The following is a 27,715-nucleotide window of genomic DNA, read 5'->3' as shown; positions in this document are numbered from 1 at the left end:
AAAGGACTGTGGGCGTATGTATTTTCCACTCGTCAGTGATCCCATTCTAGGAATCAGAGTGGTAAGATGTGGTTCAAGAAATCCCAGATGCCTTTCCAGAACACACGTGGCTCAGACTCCTCTCTGGGCAGAGGAGAGAGTTATTGTGGAAGACTCCATCCCAGAGGCAGAAATAGCCTGCAGAATCAGGGTTGCAGGGTTTTCCTTCTCTGGTTAACCCTGTCAGCACTCCTGAAGGGGGGGCCCGGATTGCTTACCTGTGGAAGCAGTCAAAAGATTTTCTTGCACCCAAATGCCTGGCGACACAACCATTGATGCCCATGGGCTAAGGATCATTTCCAGAGGTCATCTAATTCCCTTTACCTTTTATCTGCGAATCCCTGCAAGACTCCCCAATGTTCCACCCAAAGAGTTCAGGCAGCAATAGAAATACAAAAGCTGCAATAAAGTCATCCAAGAAGTCCCACCAGTCAATTGGGATCTGTGTGTTTTACTCAAGATTCATTTTAGTGCAAAATAAACGGAACTGGAGACCAATTTTGGATCTCTGTATTCTAAACAAATTCATCCAACAAGCAAAATTCTGGATGGTCATGGTTGAGTCAATTCTCCCCTTCTTAGAGCAAATCCAGTCGTCGTCTTACTGACTTTCAAGACTCTTATTACCTCATAAAGGTGGACAAAATGCTCCAAGTTCCTCTGCTTCCGAATGGGAGCCAGTCATTTCCAATGCAGAGTGCTGCCCTTTGGTCTCACCACAGCCCCCAGGATGTTCAAATGTATGGCAGCAGGCACAGGACATATGAGGCTGCACTGATTGAGTGTTTTCTTACTTGGACAACTAGCTCCTCACTGCTCCCACCAGACTTCTACTTCTACAGACTACATTCTGAAACTATCCCTTCAGCTGGGCATTAATGGTCCGTCCTGCAAAATCTCTGCTAACCCCTTCTAAGGGTATGGAATTTATCGGAGTTCGCCTCAGCACTGTTTCGTACATAGCATCACTTTTATTACATAATTACCAAATATTCAGTTGCATGTCCTTCCTCCTCTTCATTTAAACAAAATTTCTGCTTATCTAATTCTGCAGGCATTGGGTTTGCCTCACCCTGAACAAGTGCGGAAGCTACTTTTCCTTAATTTCCCCTTTGGGGGGAGTTCTCCAGGAATGCTCTTTTCTATGATTTGTCCCAGGTATCCTTTATGCCTTCCTCTCTTCCCTCTGATCCTACTTTGTCTCAAGAAAGCAGCTCAGTTGAGAAGCAAAGTGATTCTCATTGCTCCCAACTGGCCTCAATAGATATGGTTTCCTTTCCTCTGGCCTCATGTACTACACCACCCTTGGATTCTCGCCCCAGTTATGGATTTCTTATCCCACCCCCAGGGACTAATACATCCCAATCTTTAGACTCTCAAGCTGACTGCTTGGTTTCTCCAGTTCCGGTAGTCACCCAGGCTTAATGGTATTCCTTCACCTGTACGACACAAACCAATCCATTAGGAGTCTGCCTTAGCAAATGGAAGAGATTTTCTATTTGGGCCTCTGATAATGGTCTTGATCCCTTTTCAGAGCCAGTAGAGAAAATTCTGGAGTTTCTAACTGCCGTCTTTTGTAAAGGAGCTTATGCTTCTACTGTCAAGGTTATCTTGGCAGCTATTTCAAATTCCCATAACTGTTTTGGGGACCAACCCCATAATTTATCACAGATCTTTAAGGTTTTTCTTAAGGACAAAATAAGCTTAAAGCCCCCTTTCAAAAGACCTTCTCTGCCGTAGGATCTAACCCCTGTGTTACACTTGCTTAATTCACCTCCATTTGAACCCACTTGCTTATTTCACCTCCATTTGAACCCACAGCAACTTGTGATTTAAAATTTATTTCTTGGAGAACATTGCTCCTTATAGCTGTTACTTCGGCAAGGGAAGTCTCCGAATTGCAGGCTTTGTCCTAAAGCTTCGTGCTTGGTTTTCCACAAAGTTAGTGTCACTCGGAACAAGTCCTGCTTTCCTTCCTGAAGTGATGAGACCATTATCAACCAGTCTGAACTGCCTGTATTTCCAAATGTTTCAAATAAAGGTGAGTATTGCCTGCACTTTCTGGATGTACACAGGCAGTTTCTACCTTGACAGAACTAAAGACTATTCAACCAATTATTTGTGTCCTTTGCCACTGCGACCTTGGGCAAACCAGTATTCAAGGTGATACTTTGCAAGTTAAGGAATTGCATTTTTTTCATTTACGAGAAACTTAAAGCTTCCTTTGCCAGTAAAGGCACATTCTACCAGATCTATGGCGACTTCAGCTGATTTCCTTCTATCCTCATGTTGCAGTATTCTCACTGTGGGATACTTTGCCTCAGGCAACCCAAACGTCCGGCTTCTATGCAAAAGCTTAAACCTGGTTGCCGACATCAGCTTACTTCGTGCGCTAGGTACCCTGTTGGGGAAATTTTATTTAATTTTCTTCCTTAGGCTCAGGTTGCTGATGCTCTCTTAGCCGATGTCTGCTAGAAAGGGGAAATGTAAGTGCGGCTGTCAGATTCTGCACAAGAATCCACATGAGCTGGGCTTTTTTGCTTGGGTCAATTTCACAACCATACAAGCTGTACCATTTGCCAGTCCTTCATTCCTATAACCTTTCTGAGTCGTCTGGCAGCCCTAAAACTTTTCATGGAAAACCAGCGACTTAAGCAGTTAGAATTAGACATGGAACCAGAGTCTGTTGAGGTGGAGCCGCCTAAACTTGAGGCCAAGGTTGCAAGGTCTACTGTATCTGCCCCTCCACTAGATGTCACGCCAGCTGCCAGTCTAGGGGCTGAGGGACGTGTGGAAGAACTGATGACTTTGGTGGGGTACCTTTATGGAAGACGCCTGGAAATCTCCAGTCAGCACATCCTCTGAGGTTACTCCATCTGCTTTGGCTGATGTCAAGGGGGAACCTGGCTTCACCGGACAGCCACTCACAGAGCAGGACTCTTCTACCGCAGGACAGACTACCGATTCTAGGCCTGCCACTTCTCTTAACTACCACTAAAAAGACTACTCGAGAGGAAATGAAACTAAGCAACTTACCACCTCAGCTGAAGAACAACCAGAATGACTAACCTTTTCCCACTCTTTGGTACAGGCCTTTATGCCCCTTAGGCCTGGGGCTGAGAGCAGGCAATATAGGAGCAAGTAGAGCTGTAGGCCTGTTTTCTCTTCTTCCATTTCCCCCTACTCTCTGAAGATTCCTCTTCGTCCTGTTTAGATGAATGACTTGTACATCCGAACTAGTTTCCCCCGTAGATTACTACTCCCCTGATGAGGACTCCTTAGAAGGGGACTCCCCACCTGAAGATATTTCTTTTTGGGAGACTGTCATCTGCATGGCATCCCATGTTAAGTACACTCTCATTTTGGAAATATAGTTAAAAAAGAGGTACTTGGAATTGCTGCAGATGGAGTCACCCTCTCCCTCTATCCCCCCTGTGATTCCAGCTTACCTAGATGCATTTGCCGCAGCCTCTTGGACTCCTGAATCACAGCCGCTGTTACCCAAGAGACGGGACAGGTTTAATGAAGTACCTGATGACCACAAGTACCTCATCAAGCCACTCATGGCAGACCCTGCTGTCATTGCAGTGGCCTCAGATAATATAGACAAATCCCCTCGTTCTCCCTTCTGCCATCCGACAAGGACAGTAAGGTCATGGACAGACTGGGAAAAGATTTACACCTCTTCCACTCCAGCTTTCAGGGCACCAATTATCAGACCACATTGTCAAATACACCCTAGACGTGGTTTCCCAGGCAACCTAATTACATTTTTCCCTGCCTGAATTACCAAACAGAACACTGGTAGCAGCTAAGCTTTCATTAGCAGCACATGTTGCCAGACACTCAAGTTGCAGCTATGATGTTGCTGAGGCTTCAGCCTCTGTACTGTGCAGATATTCCTGGCTCAGACTACAGCCACTTCCTGATTACTTTAAAAACAGATCTTGGATGCAGTCCTAGACAATAAATTCCTGTTTGGCACACAATCTGCTGAACTTTTGAAAAGTCTCCAGGGGAAAAAAGTAAAGCACTCCAGGACCTCAAACATTTATTGGTCTTACCTGTTCCAAAGTTTTATAGAAAGTACTCAGCGAAGCCCATCTTTGTCAGGAGGGCTCCTGCCCCACCTTCATTCTCTTGTTCAAGGCACAGGAAAGGCTCTAGAATGGCTACCTCCCCTAGGACAGCTTCTCTTCAACCCACTCCCAAGCAGCCCTTTCCAGACAGAAACCTTGCATGACTGCCTCAACCACCTAACCCTCTCCACCTGCCTCTCTCACTGTCTAACCCTTTGGAAAGAGGTCACCTCAGACCACCGAGTATTGTCTGTAGTGGAAAAAGGGTACTGTATGACTGACTTGAAGGAAAAGCTCAAATCAGTAGGCATATCTTCTCTCAAAAAAAAAAAAAAAAATACACCTAATCCCTCAGACTATCCAAGATCGATTACTAGGGACTATAGAAGGAGTACCCTTGGGGCAAGAAGGTCTGGGGGTTCTAATCCAGACTTGCAGGTACCGAAATGGGATGGTCCTTGGAGGCCCATTCTGGATTTGTCCCAGTTAAAAACCTTTCCTGCAGGTCCCTTCTTTCAGAATGTTATTCCTCTGAACCGTTTTTCTACTACTGACACCCAGGGCATTCATTTTATTTAAATTTGTTGACCGGGAGTGTCCGACTGGACGTGGGTCCATTTTCAGCGGAGGCCCGGGGAGAAAAGCTCCACAGTAAAATAAACCGACAGTAGTTGCATTGGATTACATAGCGATTAACCATTTAACATAGAAATTGCTTACAACATATTTACAGATGAAGAACATAGTACATCAGTAGACGACTAGAATCTTTATCTGTGAAGTACATAACCGGCATTAACAAATGTAACAATGAAGTTCCTGCTGTATAATAAGTACTAGGCTTATGAGCACCTGAGCTTGCTATAATCAAGGTAGTTAGTGGAGTGGAAAGAAAGGTAGTAGTTGGATGGGGTGGATGATATTAGAGTGGGAGTTGCAAGGGCATAGCCAGCATGTTTTAGGTGCGCTTTTAATAAAGTTTTCAAGTTGCTGCATGATGGTACGGAGGTAATTGTGGGTGGGAGTGAGTTCCATAATTTGGCTATGGCGCAAGAGAATAGTGCTTTACCAGCAGAGTTATTGGCTTTAGTGATCTGCAAGTGATTTATGTTGCTGGATCTTGGTGGTCTGGTGGTGCGATAGGGTTGGAGTAGATTCTGGAGGGATGGGACATTTACTGGATGGTTTACTAGTTTGTGGGCGAGTGAGAGTTGATACCACTGAAGGAGGTGAGGGAGTTCAAGCCAGCCCAGTTCAGCAAGTGAGAGACCGTAGTGACTACGGTAGGATGCCCCTGTGGCGAATTTTGCGATTTTGTTGTAGCAGGTCTCTAGCTTGTTTAGATCACATTGTCTTAGGTTGGTATATACTGGAGAGGCATAAAGTAGGGTGGAGATAAGGTGGGAATTTGCTATTGAAATCTTTGCTGCTTTGGTGAGAAATTGTTTATTTCTGTATAATGCTCCTAGTTTTTTGTGGACGTTTTTTATGGTCATGGATATGTGAATGTCAAATTTTAGTTCTATTTCCACTCCTAGCAATTTGGTGTGTTCAGTTGGGTATATAGTGGTGTTGTCTTTTGCTGTGATGTTAAAGTGAGGAGTTTTGAGTATGTTTGGTGGGTTGGAAGATGAGTAGTTTAGTTTTGTTTGGGTTGAGTATTAATTGGGTATCGGATAACCATGTTTCAACAGAGGAAAAGGCTTCCTGTGTGACTTTTTGCAGTTTGGGTAGGGACTGAGCTGAGCAGATGATGGTCGAGTCATCTGTGTATTGTATGAGTGTGCCATGTTTGGTGGCAGAGGCTAGATTATTGGTGTAAACAGAGAAAAGTAGGGGTCCAAGGATGGATCCTTGGGGAACCCCTATGGAGACGGGTAGTTGGGGAGATATGTCATTCTGCCATACAACGGATTGTTGGCGGTCAGACTGTTAACTCTGAAACCAGTTGGTGACTGACTGTTAGAAGGATAGGTTATTGAGGACAGAGATAAGTTTGTGTGGGACCATGTCAAAAGCTTTAGATAGGTCTAAGAAAGTAGCAGAGGCGAGATGGCCATTGTTTTTATGCTGAAGGATAGTGTTAGTAAAGGAGAGTAAGGCAGTGGTGGTGCTATGGTTTGGTCGGAAACCATGCTGAGTACTGGAAGGGAGGTTGTTAGTAAGGAGGTAGTCAGACCTGAGAGTGTGTGCATCTCTCTAATATTTTGGAGAGTGGAGAGAGAATAGCTATGGGGCGGTAATTGTTTAGTTCTGCAGAGGGTCCGCCTTTGTGGAGGGGAATTATATGCGAGACTTTCCACAATGTGGGAACGTAACTTTGACAGAGATCGGTTAATCAAGATGGATACTGGGTAGGCCACAGCATCTGCTGCGATTTGTAGGTATTCACTTGGAAGGTTGTCTGCTGCTAATTTGGTGGGTTTAAGTTTAGTTGAGTTTTTTTATGTTGGAGGTAGGTACAGGAGAAAAAGAGAAGGCAGTGGGGAGATTACTAGTTGAAGGTGTGAGTTGGAGGGGAGGGGGCGGGTTGTGTTTAGCTAGTGATAGTATGGTTTGAGTGAAGTGTGTGTTTGAATGAGGTAGCAATATTTTCTGAGGAGTGAGGGATGTTAGGAGGAGGGGTACTGACTTTACCTGGGTGGAGGATGGAGTTTATGGAGGACCAGAATTGTTTGGGGCTGTGTCGTGAGGAGTCTAGAGCAGACTGGTAGTATTGGAATTTGTCCTGTTTTATTAGCTTTTTGACTATTGCGTAGTTATAGGAATTTCTGTCTAGCTGTGGGGGTTTTGGTTTTGCGCCAGTGCTCCCAGACTTTATCCCGGTTTTTCATTTCTGACTTAGTGGTTTTCTGTAGCCATGGGGAGGGTTGTGCTTTGGTTCTGGAAAATCTTATGGGGGTATGGTTATTAAGGATGTTCAGGAAGGTAGTATTAAAAAATTCAACTGCGTCATCTAGACTGAGGTACTTTAGAGCATGCCAGTTACATTCTTTGAGGGATGAGATGAATGTGAGCGGGTTAAAGTTTATTTCCTTACAAATTTGACGATAGATGACCGGTTTAGCTTGGTACAGGTATTTTTTGAGTAGGAATGTTGGGGAGTGATCACTGAGGCTATCTGATAAGCAGCCTGTTGTATATGACTGGGGGTTCTTACTGACTAGTATCCAATCCAGGGTAGTGTGCTTGCTGGAGTTTTTATTTATCCTTGTTGGTGACTGGACTAGTTGGGTGAAGCCATGAAGGTGTACATGATGGGTTGGATTGTTGCCAGAACAGGATTGCCAGTCAATATTGAAATCACCTAAGATAGTTTCTTGGGGGAGATGGTGGGTAGACCAGCTGAGGAGGTTTTCTAGTGGAGGGATGTTTTGGCCAGGTGGGAAGTAGCATCCAATTATGTTTGTTTTGTTTTGGTTAATTTTTGAGGTTGGTATATATTATTTCTTCACTGCCTATTTGTGGAGCTGATGATTTTAACATCTGGATGTTTAGATGCTGTTTAAATATTATAGCTACACCACCCCCTTTTTTGTTTAGCCGGTTTACTCTTAGTATGCCGTAACCTGTAGGGAGTATTTGCTCACTGGTAATTTGAGGTTTTAGCCAGGTTTCTGTCAGGATGACTATATCTGGGGAGTACAAGTCTATGGTGGCATGGAGTTCATGGACTTTGTTGGATATACTTCTAATATTTAGGCTGTAATATGGGAGAAGTTGTGGTTTCTAGTCTGATTATGAGGATTGGGGTTGGAGATGGTAGGGCCAGGGTTGGGGTGTATGTCTCCACTTAGGGCTAGTTTTGATATGCATGAGATTATTAGTTTTCTCAGTTTTTGAATGTGTTTGTTTATAAGGGAAACTTTTGTGCTCTGTGGGTAATAGGTATGGTGGGAGGGTTAGTATGTTAAGTTGTAGGGATGCTTTACGTTTGAGTAATATAGTTGGTAAAATATGTGGGGGGTGCATAGGGATGGTTCTTGAGCTGTTGGGAGGGGAGCTGAGTGTGGGTGAGACATGAGTGGTGGTGTGAGTAGTAGTACAGTGGTAGTGGTTGAGTGGGGGAATGATGGAGCTTTGGTAGGATGTAAGATATGCAAGAAGAGTGCATGCAGTGAGCAAAGGAAAGGTATGCTTGAACATGTTAGTTGAGGAGGTGATAGAGGAAATATGGAGGAGGTAGTGTTGGGTTAGCGCTGTGGTTGGCTATTGGAAAGATGGGAGGGGTTTGAGTGCAATAAAGGTGGGACTACTGGGGGTGGGAGGGAATAGGGGGCAGGGTGGGGAGCGAAGTGGGTAGAGACCTTGTTAGGTTCTTGTATGAGGGTCTGGAAGCAAAGTCTTCTTAATTTCTCAGGTGGAAAAACAGGATAACCTTGTATCAGTAGGCTACTGTGGTCATAGTTTAAATTAACAAACACACAGTATTGATCAGTTATGGATACTATATGCTAACAGAAGGGAATAAGAGAAAGTGGAAGGTGTGTGTGTGTGGGGGGGGGGGGCTGCTTACAGCCAAAGCAGAGTGCTCTCCAGGGGAAAATGAAGATTGGCTCAAACAGGTAGACACATACTCGGTTAACTGTAGCTGTTTGCAGACAGTACAGACCCAGACTGCACTTTTCTTATAAGAATGTTAAAGCATAGCAATTACTTACAACATATTTACAGATGAAGAACATAGTACATCAATAGACAACTAGAATCTTTATCTGTGAAGTACATAACAGACATTAACAAATGTTACAATGAGAAGTTCCTGCTGTTATAATTACTAGGCTTATGAGCATCTGAGCTTGCTATAATCAAGGTAGTTGGAGTGGAGAGAAAGGTAGTGGTTGGATGGGGTGGATGATATTAGAGTGGGAGTTGCAAGGGCGTAGCCAGCATGTTTTTAGGTGCGCTTTTAGTAAAGTTTTGAAGTGGGTGCATGATGGTATGGAGGTAATTGTGGGTGGTAATGAGTTCCATAATTTGGCTATGACGCAAGAGAATAGTGTTTCACCAGCAGAGTTATTGTCTTTGGTGATCTGCAAGTGATTTTTGTTGCTGGATCTTAGTGGTGTGGTGGTGCGATAGGGTTGGAGTAGATTCTGGAGGGATGGGACATTTAGTGGATGGTTTACCAGTTTGTGGGCGAGTGAGAGTTGATACCACTGAAGGAGGTGAGGGAGTTCAAGCCAGCCCAGCTCAGCAAGTGAGAGACAGTGGTGACTACGGTAGGATGCCCCTGTGGCGAATTTGGCAATTTTGTTGTAGCAGGTCTCTAGCTTGTTTAGATCGCATTGCCTTAGGTTGGTATATATATTGGAGAGGCATAAAGTAGGGTGGAGATAAGGTGGGAATTTGCTATTGAAATCTTTGCTACTTTGGTGAGAAATTGCTTATTTCTGTATAACACTCATAGTTTTTTGTGGACTTTTTTTTATGGTCATGGATATGTGAATGTCAAATTTTAGTTTGTCTATTTCCACTCCTAGCAATTTGGTGTGTTCAGTTGGGTATATAGTGTGTTTTGCTGTGATGTTAAAGTGAGAGTTGTTTTGGGTATGTTTGGTGGGTTGGAAGATGAGTAGTTTAGTTCTGTTTTGGGTTGAGTATTAATTGGGCATCTGATTACCATGTTTCAACAGAGGAAAAGGCTTCCTGTGTGACTTTCTGCAGTTTGGGTAGGGACTGGGCTGAGCAGATGATGGTAGAGTCATCTGCGTATTGTATGTGTGTGCCATGTTTGGTGGCAGAGGCTAGATTATTGGTATAAACAGAGAAGAGCAGGGGTCCAAGGATGGATCCTTGGGGAACCCCTATGGAGACAGGTAATTGGGGAGATATGTCATTCTGCCATACAACGGATTGTTGGCGGTCAGATAGGTAACTCTGAAACTAGTTGGTGACTGATTGTGAGGATGATAGGTTATTGAGGACAGAGATAAGTTGTTTGTGTGGGACCATGTCAAATGCTTTTAGATGGGTCTAGGAAAGTAGCAGAGGAGAGAGAGCCATTGTTTTTATGCTGAAGGATAGTGTTAGTAAAGGAGAGTAAGGCAGTGGTGGTGCTATGGTTTGGTCGGAAACCATGCTGAGTACTGGAAAGGAGGTTGTTAGTAACTAGGTAGTCTGAGACCTGAGTGTATGCATCTCTCTGGTATTTTGGAGAGTGGAGAGAGAATAGCTATGGGGTGGTAATTGGTTAGTTCTGCAGGGAGTCTGCCTTTGTGGAGGGTAATTATATGTGATACTTTCCACAGTGTGGGAACATGACTTTCTGACAGAGATCGGTTAATCAAAATGGATACTGGGTAGGCCAGAGCATCAGCTGCGATTTGTAGGTATTCACTTGGGAGGTTGTCTGCTGCTAATTTGGTGGGTTTAAGTTTCGTTAAGTTTTTTTATGTTGGAGGTAAGTACAGAAGGAAAAGAGAAGGCAGTGGGGGAGATTAATAGTTGGAGGTGAGGGGGGGTTGTGTTTAGCTAGTGATAGTATGGTTTGGGTGAAGTGTGTGTTGAATGAGGTAGCAATATTTTCTGAGGAGTGAGGGATGTTAGGAGGAGGGGTACTGACTTTACCTGGGTGGAGGATGGAGTTTATGGAGGACCAGGATTGTTTGGGGCTGTGTTTGAGGAGTCTAGGGCAGACTGGTAGTATTGGAATTTGTCCTGTTTTATTAGCTTTTTGACTCTATTGCCTAGTTCTAGGAATTTCTGTGTAGCTGGGGGGGTTTTGCGCCAGTGCGCCCAGGCTTTATCCCTGTTTTTCATTTCTGACTTGGTGGGTTTTCTGTAGCCATGGGGGAGGGTTGTGCTTTGGTTCTGGAAAATCTTATGGGGGCATGGTAATTAAGGATGTTCAGGAAGGTAGTATTAAAAAATTCAACTGCGTCATCTAGACTGAGGTACTTTAGAGGATGCCAATTACATTCTTTGAGGGATGAGATGAATCATGGCCACCTTGGACCTGAAATAGATACCTCCACATTCCTATTCACCCAGATTACAGAAGATATTTACAGTTTGCTGTACCCTGCTCACTTTCAGTTTACTGCCTTTTCCCTTTGGTTTATCTACTGCACCAAGGGTCTTCACAAAGCATCTTGCCCCAGCAGGAGCCTACTGCTGAACAAAAGGCATACAAAATGTATCCTTACCTGGACAACATCCTCATTCTAGCAGGAGAGGAAAATACTCTCGGGACTAACTTAAAATTCACTATGTCCTTTGTTACCCTCAACCTGACAAAGTCCTCCCTCTCCCTCACCCCAACTCAAGACCAAACCTTCTTGGGCTGCAGGATAAGAACAGACCTGATGAAGGCTTTTCTTCCCCAGGACAAAGTTTTAACTAACCAACGTTTTCCAAGACCTGCTTGTGGTCAGCCACATTCTACCAGGTAGTTCCTTTGTCTTCTAAGCTTCATGGCAGCTACGCTTCCCTTGCTACCCCTAGCCAGGCTGCACATAAAGTTCCAATGGTACTTGAAAAATGTCTGGTCACAAGTCACCCTCTGGAATTTCAGATGCCCTTCCTACCTTGCTTAAAGACAGAGTTGGGCTGTGGATCCAACAAGTAAACCAGAATACAGGCCTACCTCTGCATCTCGCCAAACCGTTCCAGTTCATGAGCACAGATGCCTCAGATCTAGGACGAGGGCCACTATGAATGCCCTCGAGGTACAAGCTCAATGGGAGCCCTCCCTCCAGAAAAACAATGTGAAGGAAAGGACTGCCATCCTCCTAGCCTTACAGACCCTCTTCCCTTTAAGTCAGGCCGGCCCTCTACAAATCTTCAGACAGCACATCTGGGATGTGGCACATAACAGAGAAGGACCAACTGGGATGTGGCACATAACAGAAGGACCAGATCCTATGTACTCTGCAGACTTTGCAGTACAGGCATGGGATTTAGCCACCCAGTAATGAGGTCACACTGCGGGCAGTCTACATTCCATCCCAAGACAACTATCCGGCAGATGCTCTTAGCAGATCTTTCTCTCAACATCACGAGTGCATGTTACACAGCGATGTGTTCTTGGACATTGTCCACACCATAGATGGATCTGTTTCCCTCCCCTCAGAACAGACCATTGCAGATGTTTTGCTCCAGAGAACTCTCTCCACTTGCTGGGAGAGTGGATGCATTTTCGATTTCTTTGAATGGGGCTGTTCCTTTACATCTTCCCCTCATTCAGAAAGTCCTACTAAAAATCCAGAAGGAAAAGCCAGAAATCTTGCTGGTGACCCCCTATTGGCCAAGACAGCATTGGTTCCCCCTTCCATCTCTAGCCAAGGACAGTACACCCCAAGTTGCTTCACAAGGTGGACCTGCTCATGCAACAGAAGGGTCTCTGATTCACGTACACCTGGAAACACTCTCGGCCTAAAACTGTGTATACTCTGAGGATGTGTTAGACTTGCAGGAGGCCAAGAAACCCACTTCCAGGAGATCCAATGTTTCCAAATGGAAAAGGTTCTCCATTTGGTGTCTCCAAAGACCCCTTACAAGCAGATGTACCCTTAGTTCTAGCCTGTGTGTGAGCTCCTAAAATCAGAACTTTCATACTCTTCAGTGAAAGTCTACTTAACTGCCATCTTAGCTTGCTTGCCTAAGGAGCCTCCCCTACTTTCCAGACTGGAGGTCAGATTTTTCATGAATGGGATTCTCCACATCAGACCACTGTGGAAACCTATCCCCCCCACCTTGGGATTTGAACTATGTACTGGAAAAACTCCGTAGCCCCATTTGAACCAGAAAACTCTGCCTCTCTGCAGATGTGTAGCTGGAAGACTGTCCTATTAGTAGCTCTTACTTCAGCTAGGAGAGTTTCTGCGCTCCAAGCCCTCATGACTTTCCCACCCTACACTATCTTCCACAGAGACAGGGTAACCCTTTGCACCAATCCTTCATGCCTAAGGTGGTCAATGACCTGTCAGTCAACCAGACTATTCATTTACCCACCCTCTTCCCTTCACTTCAAAGTGACAGTGAGAGAGTGCTCTACTCACTTGTTTGTCCACAGGCAGTTAAGATTTTACCTGGACAAGACAAAGAGCATTAGAAGGTCCAATCAGTTCTTCATATCCTTCCACCCCGGGGCTCTCTGGGAAAGCTGTATCCAAACAGACTGTGCATCTTCCTGGATACAAAAAAATGGTTGCCTTCTGCTACTCCTTTCATGGCAGAGACGTCTCTACAAGGTTAAAGCACATTCTGCTAGAGCAGTGACCTCTTCAGAAGCCTTTGTCAAAGGCCTGGACACAGCCACCATATTAGAGGGAGTCGCATGGTACTCTGTGCACACTTTTACCAAACATTACAAATTGGACAGTATATCCAGAGCCAGGGCAAGATTTGTAAGACCCATCCTCCATGGTTTCCTGGAGACACTTACTTCCTCCTCCACCCTTTCCCCTTCTTGAGCTGCGGTACTCTTCCACAGTAAGAATACTGTAGTCTGAGAATAAAAGGATGTGTATTAGTTGTGTAAAATCTTACCAGAACCATAGATGTCCTTCTCTTCCACAGGGAGAATACTGTAATCCGAGAATAGAAGGACATGGATTAGTTTGGTAAAATCTTACCATAACCATAGATGTCCTTCTCTTCTACAGTAAGAATACTGTAACCTGAGAATAGAAGGACATGGATTAGTTGGGTAAAATCTTACCATAACCATAGATGTCCTCTTCCACAGTAAGAATACTGTAACCCGAGAATAGAAGGCATGGATTAGTTGGGTAAAAGCTTACCAGAACCATAGATGTTCTCCTCTTCCACAGTGAGAATACTGTAACCTGAGAATAGAAGGACATGGATTAGTTGTGTATACTCTTACCAGAGCCATAGATGTCCTTCTCTTCCTGTTGCAGTATTCCTGCCCTCCCTCCTAACCCCCTTCATCACATTTACCATTTTGGGATGACATCATTCTTGTTCTCCTTAGACTGGTGTCCCATTGAGCAGTCAGTTCTGAGGTCTGTGCATGTAGACATCACGTTTAAGGCCCATGGGCCCTGTGTGTGCTGTCCCATGCACCTGACCACAACCAGGCTTAAGCTTTTGCATAGGAGCTGGATGTTTGGGGCACTTGAGGTGGAGGATCCCACAGTGAGAATACTGCAACATGGAAGAGAAGGACGTCTATGGTTATGGTAAAATTTTACACAATTAATCTTTTTTCATTTCAAAGCTTCTATGTCCGACATTTCCTCAGCTGCAGCGTAGGCTAACCCACATACCTTTATTACTCATTAGCACTTGGATATGGTCTACAGGGGGGAGAGCCTCTTTTGGTTCTAGGGTTCTCAGGAATATTCTTCCTTGAGGCCCCCCAGGATGTAAGGTAGCTAGGAACTCCGTCCCACAAGTCAAGAATAGATGAAAATTGACTATCAGATAAAGGTTTTTAAGTAACGTTCCATCCATGTTGTCAATCTTCTTTTCTTCCACCCCTGCCTGCCTGCCTGCCTCCTCCTTTAGACTTCTGGTGGAGTGACATCCTGTCCTAGGTTCTTATTGTTAAGGATGCCTTGCACAAGGCTTCTGTCATATTCTATAGAATTCCTTTTTCTGCATGATAGGAAATGCAATCTGAGATAATGTAGAGAAGTGCATTGTGAGTAGACTAGCAGCTAGAGAGAGCTTTTTGGTTGACGCGAGCTTTATAAACGGCTGGATCGGTTCAGAGGATTGGAACTGTAACACACAAGTCAAGAATAGATGGAGATCTACAACACTGATGGAACATTATGGTAAGCCATAACTTTTTTCTGGGGACAAAGATCCCCCCCCCCCCCCCATAGGAGGTCACATGTCTGCAGTGGCCTAGAAGAGGAACCCTTTCTCCTGTTGCCTGTCATCCACCACATGAAAAACATTTCAAGCTCTGGATATGTTTGGAAAAAAATTTTCACATTCTCCACCTTAATGATTGCATTGAACTACGTCATGTAAGTAATGCATTTTCATGGGAGTTTATTAAATGAAGAACAAAACTCTGTGGAAGGGATGCCTTAAGGTTTCCTTAATATCGCTGTTATAGTGGTGGTACTTATCCGCTTTGACATTATCCAGCATCCATCTACCTATTCAGCACTAAAAAACATTCTACACAACTATGTTCCCAGCTTGTCTTTGCAATTCAGTGATCAAAAACTCCTGTCCTACATACCCAAGAAATCTGCTGGGCACTGTCTGTACATGTACAAGGTTGAGAAGGCCTGGAACTCCTTACCTGTATCCATCAGGTCTGTACTCGCCCTGACATCTTTCAAAACCATTCTAAAAGGTTTCCTGGCTAAAATTTGGCTCTGTCCTTGCTCAAAACCGTATCCTTAAATACATTCCTTATGCCTCCTTGCTCTCCCTTCACTTCCTTACTGCTGTCTAATTCTGTTCTCTGACTTTGTCTAAATATATCATAAGCCTGTTTTTCCCTGTCTACATATTGCAGTTCCTATTTGTATTGGACTAACTTTAATTTCTCTACAAACTGTCTAAAATTTCTCTGAATATTAAACGATTGTCATTTAACCAATGTATTTATATTATGGCTAATTTGTTATTTAAACTACAAATGTTTTTATTTTTGAAGATTGTAAAGTTATTTTTAAAATGTTTTGTAGTTTTGGAACTGTTCTCCCCAGGCCTCTGCTGAAAACGAGTTTCTACCCAGGCAGACTTTCCAGTAATCAAATGTCAATAAATGCAGGTCAGTCTTTGACACTTACAGGTGTGGCAGCCTTTTATAGTATAGGTTTGCATAGGTTTGGCAGTGCAGCACTCTGACTCTTACTGGGTACCCATCTTGCTCTCCCATGATATCTTACCCTCAGAACGACTCCCTAATATATATCCATCCTCCTAGCCATATTTAAACATGGCTGTTGCAAGTATTGAACAGTTGGCCTCCAACATAAATCACTAGAGACCACAATTGGCTTCAAGCAGTTCTCTGATAAGCCTCAAAGATATCCGCAGAGACTAAGATGAAGACCTGGAAGTTCAAGAAGTCAGACTGTTTAGCTGTAATATTTCATAATTCTTATAAAATCTCCAGTATATAGTCAAGTTGCACCAGATTAGTCTTACCTCAACCATCCTAAACGGTCATCCTTCCTTTTACAGCCATATGATCTATTTCTGGGTTGTTTCAGTGCCCCGTGCGCATATTTATTTTGCATGTTCATATAGCTCAATTTACCTGTTAGACTGATTTACTGTAACAACTTTGGAAACCGTGTCCAGAGTGACAGGAGATGTCCCCCTGCATAAAGCACTAGGAGAAAACACCCCTTTTGACATTAAGTTAAGGATCCAATTTCCCCATGAGTTTGTTGCACTAGAAAAGACCAACCTTTTTCTCCCTTTAAAGTCTACTACTTCAGCTGAGTTATTCCTAGTCTTGCAAAATGGTTCTGGTGGCTTTTGTCTCATCTAGGCATATTTCCAAGTGTCATCTGCAGACCTGTTTAACTTGCTCATTTGCAAAAGGGGTTTCTTTGTGGACCCACTTCCTCCTCTGTGCCTGACCTAGCTGTAGAAAGCAATTTAAATCATGCAGCTAATTTCTTTGCACAGTATGTAACTGAGGGAAGTGTATTCATTCAATGGATGTTTATAGACAACTGCTATACGAGATATTAAAAAAACTGTTCCTTCACATAATCTGTTACAAAATAAGTGCTTCCTGCATCTACATTGTCTTTTGTTATGAGAAACATGGCATAAATTCTCAATGTTCACTTGTGTATCAGAGCTATCTTAAGAAAGCAGATTTCTTCCTTAATGCTTGGCTGATGATTTTTGTAGCTGATTTTACTTCTATGTGCACTCAGTGTTACAAGCTGAATATGACCTGTAGGTCGAGGATGTCCTTCATGGATGCATCTGCAGTCATAACAACTGGGTTGTCCTGTCGTCAGGCAGCCCTTCAGTCGGCCGGATTCCAAAGTCCGGGTCCGGCTTCGGCTGATGTCGCACTTAACCCGACGTCATCTCTGTTGGTCTTTGGGTATAAAGGCATCAGCCGACGCCATTTTCCTCAGTCTTTCTTGCCGCGTGGCGCCCGAAGCAGAAGCTGTTCGCAAGTGCCGGTCGGTCGGATCCAGAGATTACTTCTACCGAATACTACTTCGAAGACTTCTAAAGCTAAGTACCCCGTTGGGGAACCTTTCTTGCCTCAGCCGATGTCAGAAAAAGTTAATAATTGTTTAACCTGTGGGAAACAAATACCTCATAAAGATTTCCACTCTCATTGCCTGCCTTGTTTAGGCCCAGCCCACGACGTAGCAGCCTGTTCGGCCTGTGCTTCTTTCAACCGACGAACGCTTAGGCGACGGTCGGAGTTTGCAGAACAGTTTTACAGTTCTGATTTTGCGTACATTATGCCGCCGGATCCTCCGACTTCCCAATCTGCCAAAAACGCAAAGATAAAGACAGACACTCGCGGTCCGCGGTTTCGGCCGAAACCACGGTTAAGCAAGCATGAGTGTCTCTGTTTCGGCCGAAACCGAGAAAACTGCTCAAAGTACAGCTGAATCTATCTCTACAACTGAGGCCCCTGCTACCACTCTTGAATCGGCCTCAGAAATTTTATCCACTACGGTGGTTGCCACTGATTTATCAGACACCATTCCCTTGGATGTCTCTACCCCAGCACGTGGTGCAGCTAGGCCTCCAGCAGCCATGTCCATTAAGGCCTTCGCCAGGGCTAAAGCAGCCAAGACTACTAAAACAGTGCCTGTTAAACCCCCCACTACCAGGCCCTCTTCTAGTTCTCAAATGCTTACTTTAGCAGAAGATTTAATTTCATTAATCAGAGGATCTCAATTTCACCCAGACAGGGCCTCTCAGCCCCCAGAGATGAGACCTAGGGCAGAGCCCCCTGAGCCAGTGTCCTCTGATGATTCTGCTGATGAATCAGACATAACTGACCAGCCAGAGGCTCCTTTCTCCAATTTTGAAGATTCTGATGCTGAAGATTCCATTCCAGCTGCTTCCCCACCAGAAGAATTCTCCTTTGGAGAAACCTTACATGCCATGCGAGAGCAGTTCCAATGGCAGCAACAGGATTTTTCAGACTCCAGAAAAAACTTAGGACCTTTCTGCACCTTCCACAGCACAGGCCCTTAGCTATACCTCCTGTTCTCTCTGTGGTGGATGATGCTTTCAATGATGTTTGCTCCTCTCCAGATTCTTTACCCCCAGCCCCTGCCAAACCAGACAGATTTTACAGGGTGCCAGATACTCATCACCACCTTTACAAGGCCCCACTTGCAGACCCCGAAACTATATCCCAGGGTCCCAAGGCAGTAGCCGCAACCATAGCTAAAAACCCTATTCCTTCTGAAAGGGAAGCAAGGTCATTAGACAGATGGGGTAAAAAGGTCTACACTTCAGCTACTCTCTCAGCTAGAGCTTTAAACTGTCAGTTTCACATGATACAATACCAAGAGTTTATGCTTGATCAAGTAACTAAAAAGCTAACCACTGATGAATCTCTTGATAAGAAATATGTATTAGAAATGGTAAATAACATACAACAGGTTAGTAACCATTCCTTAAAATGTGGCTATGATGCACTGGAGGCTTCATTTAGATCAGCCATGACTGGCACAGTGATAAGAAGGCATGCATGGCTAAAAGAGCAAGCTTTACCGGATCATGTTAAAGCTAAGTTGCTAGATGCTCCTATGGATAAGACAAGTTTGTTTGGTACACCTGCCCAGCAGGTTATGAAGAAAATGGAAGAAAAGGCAAAATCTGTCCAAACGGTTAAAGATTTCTTACAGGTACAACCCCCAAGGTTTAGCAGGAACTGGCCTGCCAAAAATTGGTCCTTTCCTGACTCCACAAGATCTCAAAGGGGCAGGAACAGACGTTCCAGAGGCAGAAACCAATCTAGAGGAGGTGCCTACAGAGGACGACAGTGGCAAGGTAACAACAGAGGCACAGACACAACCTCTGCCACTACATCAACACAACCACAGTGACTTAACCTAAATCCGCCTACCAGGGAACAAATAGCAGCTCCTTTAGGCGGAAAGTTAACCTTATTTTCAAAGAACTGGCACTACATAACAAAAGACAAGTGGATTCTACAAACCATAGATCAAGGCTACGGTTCCACTTCCACACTTTACCAGTCAAAAGAGGAATGCCAAATCTACCTCCAAATCAAAAACAGAGGCTCTACAACAGATAATGGAGTTAGCAAACATGAGAGCTGTGGAAAGAGTGCCAACAGCAGAGCAAGGAAAGGGGTTCTACTCCAGACTATTCCTAGTTCCAAGAAAGGAAAAAAGTTGGAGACCAATTCTCGACCTGTCCACCTTAAATACATACATCATTGTCCCAAAATTCAAAATGCTGACCTTACAGCAACTTCTTCCCATGCTGGGCAAGGAGTGTTGGCTGGTAACTCTAGATCTCAAGGAGGCATACCTGCACATCCCCATTCGACCAATCTGCAGAAGATACCTCAGATTTCTTGCAGGATCAGAGCACTATCAATTCTCAGCATTGCCCTTTGGCTTATCTACTGCCCAGAGTATTCACAAAATGCCTGGCATCAGTAATCGCCATTGCAGACTACAGGGAATTCAAATTTACCCATACCTGGACGACTGCTTACTACAAGGGGACAACAAAAGCAAGCTGACAACAGATTTACAAAGGGTCATTTACTTGCTACAAGCACTGGGATACACAGTCAATTTACAAAAGTCAAGGCTGATACCATCCCAAACAAGGACCTTCTTGGGCGGAATTGGACACAGTGAAACAAATGGCATTCCTAACTACAGAAAAACAAAAGAACTCCCTCTTTACTTCTTGGCACTAACAAAACTGAACAAGATAACAGCAAGGAAAGTACTCCAGGCCTTGGGCTTCATGGCATCATGCATAATCTTGGTCCCATTTGCCAGACTACATATGAGAAAACTACAGTGGTACCTAAAGAATTTATGGTCCCAACACAGACACAGCCTGGAAACAGAAATCCCACTAATTCCATGCTTAAAACAGGAGCTCCTATGGTGGGCTCAGGCATGCCAGTCAAACCCAGGCCTACCCTTTCGCAGATGTCAAGCAAGCCAGACCATCACAACAGACGCTTCAGACCTAGGATGGGGGGCCCACATGCTGGACAAATGCGTGCAAGGACTCTGGACACAGGATCAACTTCACCTGCACATCAACCTAAAAGAAATGCTGGCAGTAAAACTGGCAATCCAAAAGTTCAAACCATTTCTCAGAGGGCCAGTTGATAAGGACAGACAACACCACAGTCATGTGGTACATCAACAAACAGGGAGGCACTCATTCATACCCCCTATGCAGAATGACTTTGGAGCTGTGGACCCTGGCACTCAGCTACAACATCCAGTTACAGGCAATATTTGTACCGGGAAAAGAAAATACTCTAGCAGACATACTAAGCAGAACCACTTCGGATGCCCACGAATGGAAGCTGCACCCGGACATCTTCAAAACCATCTCAAAGAAATGGGGAATGCCACAGATAGACCTATTTGCATCACCTCTCAATCACCAGCTCAAAAAATTCTGCACAAGGACATTCCACCCACTAGCATGGAAAGTGGATTCGCTCTCCTTCAGCTGGAAAGGCCTAACAGCATATGCATTCCCACCTCTTCCCTTGATACACAAAGTACTACTAAAAATCAAGGAAGAACGTCCAAGGATAATCCTGATAGCTCCAAACTGGCCAAGACAACACTGGTACCCACTACTGAGGAGCATGTCTCGGAACAATATGTGGCCATTTCCCCTGATGCCTTTGATAACTCAGAACAACTACAGCATCATGCATCCAAACCTAAAAACGTTACAACTGACTGCATGGAACATCACATAGCAGCAGCTAACACAGAGCTTTCCCAAAGAGTTAAAGACATTATTCTTGAAGCACGCAGACCTTCAACAAGAAGGAACTATGCTGGAAAATGGAAAAGGTTTGTCATTTGGAGTACTGAAAGAGGAAAAGATGTGTCAAACATAGATATGCCTAACATTCTGGAGTACCTGGCCGAACTTCTTCATTCAGGCCTGTCCTACTCCTCCATCAAGATACATGCATCAGCTATTTCAGCAGAATACAGCTTTGATCCACCTGTTTTTCGCACCCTTTGCTCAGGCAGTTTCTCAGAGGAATCAAGAATGTAAAACCTCCAAGGAAGCCACCATTACCAGCTTGGGACTTAAACTTTGTGCTAGAAAGGTTGACACTATCACCCTTTGAACCAGCAGCAACAGCAGACCTACAACACCTGTCATGGAAAACTGCTTTCCTACTGGCAATTACTTCAGCAAGGAGGGTTTCAGAACTACAGGCCTTAATGGCGGTGCAACCCTTCCTAATCTTCCACCAAGATAGTGTCCATGAGGACTAATCCTACATTTATGCCTAAGGTGGTATCCAGAGTGTCTTTAAACCAGGCAATCCACCTACCTACCTTCTTTCCCAACCCACAAAACAGAGGGAAAGAATACTGCATACCTTGGATGTACATAGACAGCTACGCTACTACTTGGACAGAACAAAAATAGCAGAAAGACTGACCAACTTTTCGTAGCTTATGCAACAGGAAGGGAAGGAAAAGCTATTTCCAAACAGACAATCTCCAAATGGATAGGAAATTGCATACGATTCTGTTACTCCTTCCATGGAAAACCAATTCCACAGAACATAAGACCTCATTCTACAAGGGCAACAGCCACTACCACAGCCTTCTTACGAGGAGTGGCAACCAAAGACATTATTGAGGCGGCTACTTGGACCTCCGTGCATACATTTGCCAAGCATTACAATTTGCCTCTATATTCCAGATCCCGAGCAGGGTTTGCCACTGCTGTACTGCAAGGGATCCTAAACACACCATAATTTACCTTTATCCTCCTCCCCTAGTTGGCTATGGTATTCTACCCAGTTGTTATGACTGCAGATGCATCCATGAAGGACATAGTACAGTTTTGTACCTACCATAAATGTAGATGTCCGAACTGGATAGCATCTGCAGTCAGGATTACCCTCCCTCCTTCCCTCTGTGGTACTCCTAGGGTGTTTACCCTCCTAATAGCTAGCTGGTGGGGGGAGTCTTTTATGGTGTATTTGTTTGTATATATGTGCATACATGCTTATGTTTGTGTTTACCTCTATCTTTTTGGAAACATTGGCATCTATCCAAAATTTTAGCCTTCAAGAGGGCTACTGGCATCTGGGGCAAGAAACACTGAGGAAAATGGCGTCGGCTGATGCCTTTATACCCGAAGACCAACAGAGATGACGTCGGGTGAAGTGCGACATCAGCCGAAGCCGGACCCGGACTTTGGAATCCGGCCGGCTGAAGGGCTGCCTGACGACAGGACAACCCAGTTGTTATGACTGCAGATGCTATCCAGTCCGGACATCTACATTTATGGTAGGTACAAAACTGTACTTTTTCCTTTGTGGCCATAACTGTCAGGGGAATCTTCCCTCAAACACCACCTTGGAAGAGGATTGTTTAAGGACTCTCATGTACCCATAGCCCTGAGCTCTGCAGTGTCCGATACAGAACAGTAATAACCATTATGCCAGCCTCCCTGTTTAAGGTCTTTGCCTCACAGGCAGAAAGTGTAGGGTTTGATTCTGACCTTTGGTTATTGGCTAGGCATGTAGAGGTCTGCAGGCCACTATCTTAGCACTTGGCCTTGCACCAGAGCTTTAATGGAATGAGGCAGTCAGTAAATCGCTCGCTATAGAGATGAAACTGGAGTCTCATTTACGTTGCACAGTGAGGCTTACAAGAACTCGTGGTTGTTGGTCTAGTATATACACCTGTGAACCTATATTCCAGTAGAGGTTTGCCTAAAAGGCACCGTATTTTTTCCTCCATCTGTCTGCCTTTAGCTTAATTCTTGTTTTGCTTTAGTTTTACCTAAATCCTTGGTTCAGAGTGGTGCATTGAGTTGGAGGCAAGCCACCCAGTAAAATATTTGTCTGGTCCTAATAACTATGGAATGGGTCATGTTTGCTTTTTCCAGTACCTGTAGCATGAATCTTGTTTGCTCCTTCAACTGAAGCTCTGATGTCGGCTTCAGATGTCTTGGGTGTTGGCTAAACCTTTTGCTTGCTGACACTGCCTGTGTACCATAGAGGGATTAAGCCCACCCCATCTACCATCCTGAATGAGCCGGGTTCAGTAAGTGACCTAGGATCTGGAGGAGATGGCATTGGAAGTAGGGGAGAAGAATGGCAAGGCACAGGCGGATTCCCTCTTTTTGGAGGGATGTGCAGGATGGGAGAACACTAGATCAAGGCGCACATAACTTGTGGTGATACTGGGGCCAGGCAGAACTTGGGTGCTGCATTGGAAATGGGGCGGGAGTATTAAGGATGTGTCACCATGTATGTGAGGGGCATTTCTGTCATGGTACAACTTCATACCAATTTCCTGACATCAGCCCAATATGTCAGAGGAAGTTGGGCTTTAAGTTAAAACCTGACTGCAAGCCACAGTACGACACTTCATGTGGCTGCATCTGTTTCTTTGAAGCATAGCAGGTCACACCTGTAGAATGTACACATGGAGGTTGTGTGACTCCCAAATGGGGCAATCCCTGGCATGGGTCACAATGGGGTCCCATATCTTTGGTAACCACCAAGGACAGAAATATTGATGTGCTAGCTTTTGAGAAAGTATTGAAATCTGTGGTCAGCAGTGTGACCACTTAGAAAGCAATAAAACAGCTTTTCTTTTCAGATCCCACAAGGTGTAATAGAAAAATGTAAATCATTGTTTTCTAGTATAAATTTTTTTCTGATGTAGTATTTGGCAAGGAACTTTAAAAACAAAATAATCATTCTTAAATTCATATGTATAGACATTCATTCATTAAAATCACTCCTACTGAAATTGCATCTTGTTTTCTATACATTTATTTGCAGTGTGCTTGAGAATACAGATAAACCCTCAGAACAAGGGAGACTTTGTTGGCATATCACCAGAACGAGCTTTTGCAGACTTTCTCTTTGCCAGCACTATCCTTCACTTGGTTGTCATGAATTTTATTGGATAAGCTCAGAAAAAGGTAGGTGCATTAGCCTTCTACCACAGCTTTATAAAAACGCAAGTTCATTTATATTAAAAGCCTTAGCTCTTTATGGAGGAAAGTTGCTTGGAGTCCATTTTTTCAGCCATTTTCAATCCCTGCTTCAATTTCAAGGTTGTTTTATAGCTAAGATTCTGTCAGCAAGGTAACAAGGCAGAACTCTGTCCTCTGTGGCCCAACAGTCAGTACCAGGGCATCCCCACACTTTGGGGCTATTTTATCATTGCTGCTTTAACTACCCAAGGACTTTTGGGATGCAGAAGCAAAGTATTGTCATTGGCAAAAAAACACATGGGTCACAGAGGGGACATATAAATTGCAAGTAGAAGACCAATTACTGTGAGTCAGTCTTAATTTCTGTACAATCTGCTTATGATTTAAAAAACTAAAAATTGTTAGACTTTTCCTTATTTTTGAAGTGCTTATTCATGTCTCTCTGTGGTGGTTGATTTGTATTTCCCTCTTTAGTTTCTAAAAATTGTATATGGGATTATTTAAACATTCTCTGCATCTTGATATGTCAGCAGATTTTTGTGAAATTGTTTCTGAAAGAGTGGTAATTCCACATGGTCTGCCATACAGCACATCAGACAAATTTATTGGGTGCCATGATTGAAAACTCGTGTAGCAAAATAACATCATGCGCAACAAGTGCTTAAGTCTTGTATCGCATTGTCTGTAGAGTGTTTACTTGGAACCTTTCAGGTGTGTAAGGTATCCTCTTCTAGTGTGGCTATAGCCGTAAGTCTAAATCATTTTTTAACTTGCCTGTGGAAATGTTTGTGCTGAAAAACATTTTGCCTTTTCTCTTCATAGTTTGTATTTTATGTTGCATATTTTTTTTGTATTGTTGCTGTTGTATTGTGTTGTCTAAATGTTGGTACTTTTGTGTATTTAAAGATGTGTTCAGTAGAATGATTTTTGACAAAACCTTACTGAATTTATTGGTTGAATGGCACTTCGGCTGAACAAAACTGAATTTGAAAAAACATAAGCCTTTGCTGTGCGTAGCAGGCTGATGCATTGTGCTGGACGTTTGGAACGTTTCATCTGCTTATCCTGGTTTCCTTGTAGAGCTGCTTGCTTAATTATTCAGTTATTTACAATGCAGTTATCTTTGGTATAAGTATGGAATGAGTAGAATTTGCTATTTTGTCATGCCAGTAGTTGTAAAGTTAGACCATGAGACGGCACTTTACCTAATTTTGAGATGATCTGACTGCAGGAACACTGTTAAAACTTGATCTGAAGTAGTTGACTTCATTTGGTCATCACCCTGTGGGTATTCAGATCCGGATCGGATCCTAGACAGCAGCTTCATCAGCTTCAGATCCGAGCTCCAAGCTCCTCCCCTTACCCATAACACCCCTCCATCTCCTTTCTTCCCTCAGATCTCGTTTGCTGCTTTTCAAGCCACCAGCATGGTCTCGAGCTCAGAGCATGCTTGGCAGTTTTGGTGCAAGTGTTAGCATTTGGGCTAATTAGTTTCCCTTTCATTCATGTATCCTCCCTACACCCGTGTCCATTGTCTGTTTCCAAAAAAAAAAAAAAAAAAAGTAAAATCTGTTTAGTTTCCCAGTTAGTGTACCCCCCTGTGTCGTGTCTCTACTGGAAGTGTGTGTCTGTGTGTGTGTGTGGTAGGGCCTTCCTGGGTCATGGCTGAGGCTTCTAAGCCTGTTTTCAGGAAATGCACAATGTTTGGCCACAAGCTTTCTCCAGCTGATGGCCATACTCTGTGCATGGTGTGTTTAGGTGTCCCCCATTTGGATACGGGCTGTACCATTTTTACGGGATTTAATCCTAGAGCCTTCAAGGATCGGAGGGCAAAACTCATCATGAAGGGACTGATACCAGCATCGGGAACAGCTGTTCCTGCTTTTTCGGTTGCAGCTGCTACTGATCATCGTGTTTCACTGTTGCAGTCATTACAATTGGGTTAACCTGCTGGCAGGCTACCCGCAGTCGGCCTGAATTCCAAAGTCCTGGTCCGGCGTCTGTTGCTGTCTCCTCCTCCCTGACGTCAGTGCGCCAGGGGTATGAAAGATGCAGCCAATGCCATTTTCTTCAGTCTTTTTTGCCGCGCAGTGCCCGAAGCAAAAGCAGTTCGCAAGTGCCGGTCAGCCGACTCCTGAGATTTTCAAGTTCGAATTTCAGATCCGAAGTTTTCTTTAAAGCGAAGTACCCCGTTGGGGAAACTTTTTCTTGCTCCAGACCGATATCAAAGTTAATTGTATTTCTTGTGGGAAGCAAATACCTCATAAGGATTTTCATTCTTACTGTATTTCTTGCCTAGGCCCTAACCACAACGTTGCTAGTTGTCGGTTTTGTGCTAGATTTAACCAACGCACTATTAAGCGTCCGGTTTTGCATTTAATTATTTTGGCAGAAGATTTAATTATATAATGCCATCAGAACAGCCGACTACCCGAATTTATATAAAGTGCAAAGACAAGGACAGGCATCAGAGGTCCAAAACCGAGGCTTCGGCTAGGCCATTTCGCTGGTTCAAAGTGAGGTGCTTTCGCAGCCCCTGTCGCCCACTACCTCAGAGCCACAGGCCGCTTCAGACTCCCACGTGGTGCCGATTAGGCAGCTGGAAACTCAAGGGATTGGACCCTCTGAAACTATTCCCTCAGATGGGTCTGGAGCCGCTGAGCAGGCATCTGCTTCTGAGGGTGTATTCAGGCCTACACAGTTGTATGTGAAAACGACTTCAGCTTCAAAGGCAAAGACTAAAGCACCTTAAAATGTCCGAAGACCCAATTACTTTGATAAGGGGTTCCCATCCCCCTCCTGATAGAGACCTAGGCAAGAGACAGAATATGAATCTTCAGATCAGGTTTCCATTTCCTCTGTTTCTTCAGAACAGGGATACTCTCTTCCTCCCTATGAGGATTCTGATGCTGAAGAATCTATCCCTTCAGCCTCTCCTCCTGAAGATTATTCTTTTGGAGAGACCCTGCATACTGTGAGGGAGTATTTCTATTGAGAGAACCAAGATTACTCAGAATGTAAGAAAAGGCTCAGATATTTTCTTTTACTACCTCGGCACAGGTCCCTTGCTATTCCTCCTGTTTTAGACATTGTAGATGTATTTATAGAGTCCAGTCTCACTCCTGACTCTTTACCACCAGCTCCTGTTAAGCCAGACAGATACTACGGGTTCCTGATTCACATAAATTTCTTTACAAAAACCCTGCTGCTGACCCAGAAACTATATCTCAGGGTCCCAAAGGGGTCAAGGCGTCCCCTGCAAAAAAACCCTATCCCCTCTGATAGGGATTTAAGGGCCCTGGACAGATGGGGGAAAAAGATTTACACTTCTGCTACCTTGGCTGTAAGGGCCTTAAATTGTCAGTTTCATATGCTTAAATATCAGCAGTATCTTATGTCACTACTTAAAACAGAAAATGTTGACAAATTCTGAATGTGCACAAAACAAAGAAATGCAGGATTTATTGCATGCAGCTGAACAAGTAGGA

The 27,715-nt window shown here is 44.1% G+C and overlaps 1 protein-coding gene across 1 annotated transcript in view; it reads left to right on the top strand.

The window, feature by feature from the left end:
• DAD1 (defender against cell death 1) overlaps nucleotides 1–27,715 on the top strand; it is a 264,196-nt gene that overhangs the window by 187,080 nt on the left and 49,401 nt on the right. Inside the window, exon 2 of the mRNA XM_044058458.1 lies at nucleotides 24,070–24,212. Coding sequence (XP_043914393.1) covers nucleotides 24,070–24,200 — 131 coding nt within the window. The 3' untranslated portion in view covers nucleotides 24,201–24,212. The remainder of the gene's footprint in view (nucleotides 1–24,069; nucleotides 24,213–27,715) is intronic.

This window comes from Protopterus annectens, chromosome 16.part0 (genome assembly GCF_019279795.1).
Source record: "Protopterus annectens isolate FY-2018-M chromosome 16.part0, PAN1.0, whole genome shotgun sequence".
Lineage (NCBI taxonomy): Eukaryota > Metazoa > Chordata > Ceratodontiformes > Protopteridae > Protopterus > Protopterus annectens.
This window is presented reverse-complemented; position numbering and strand designations above follow the sequence as displayed.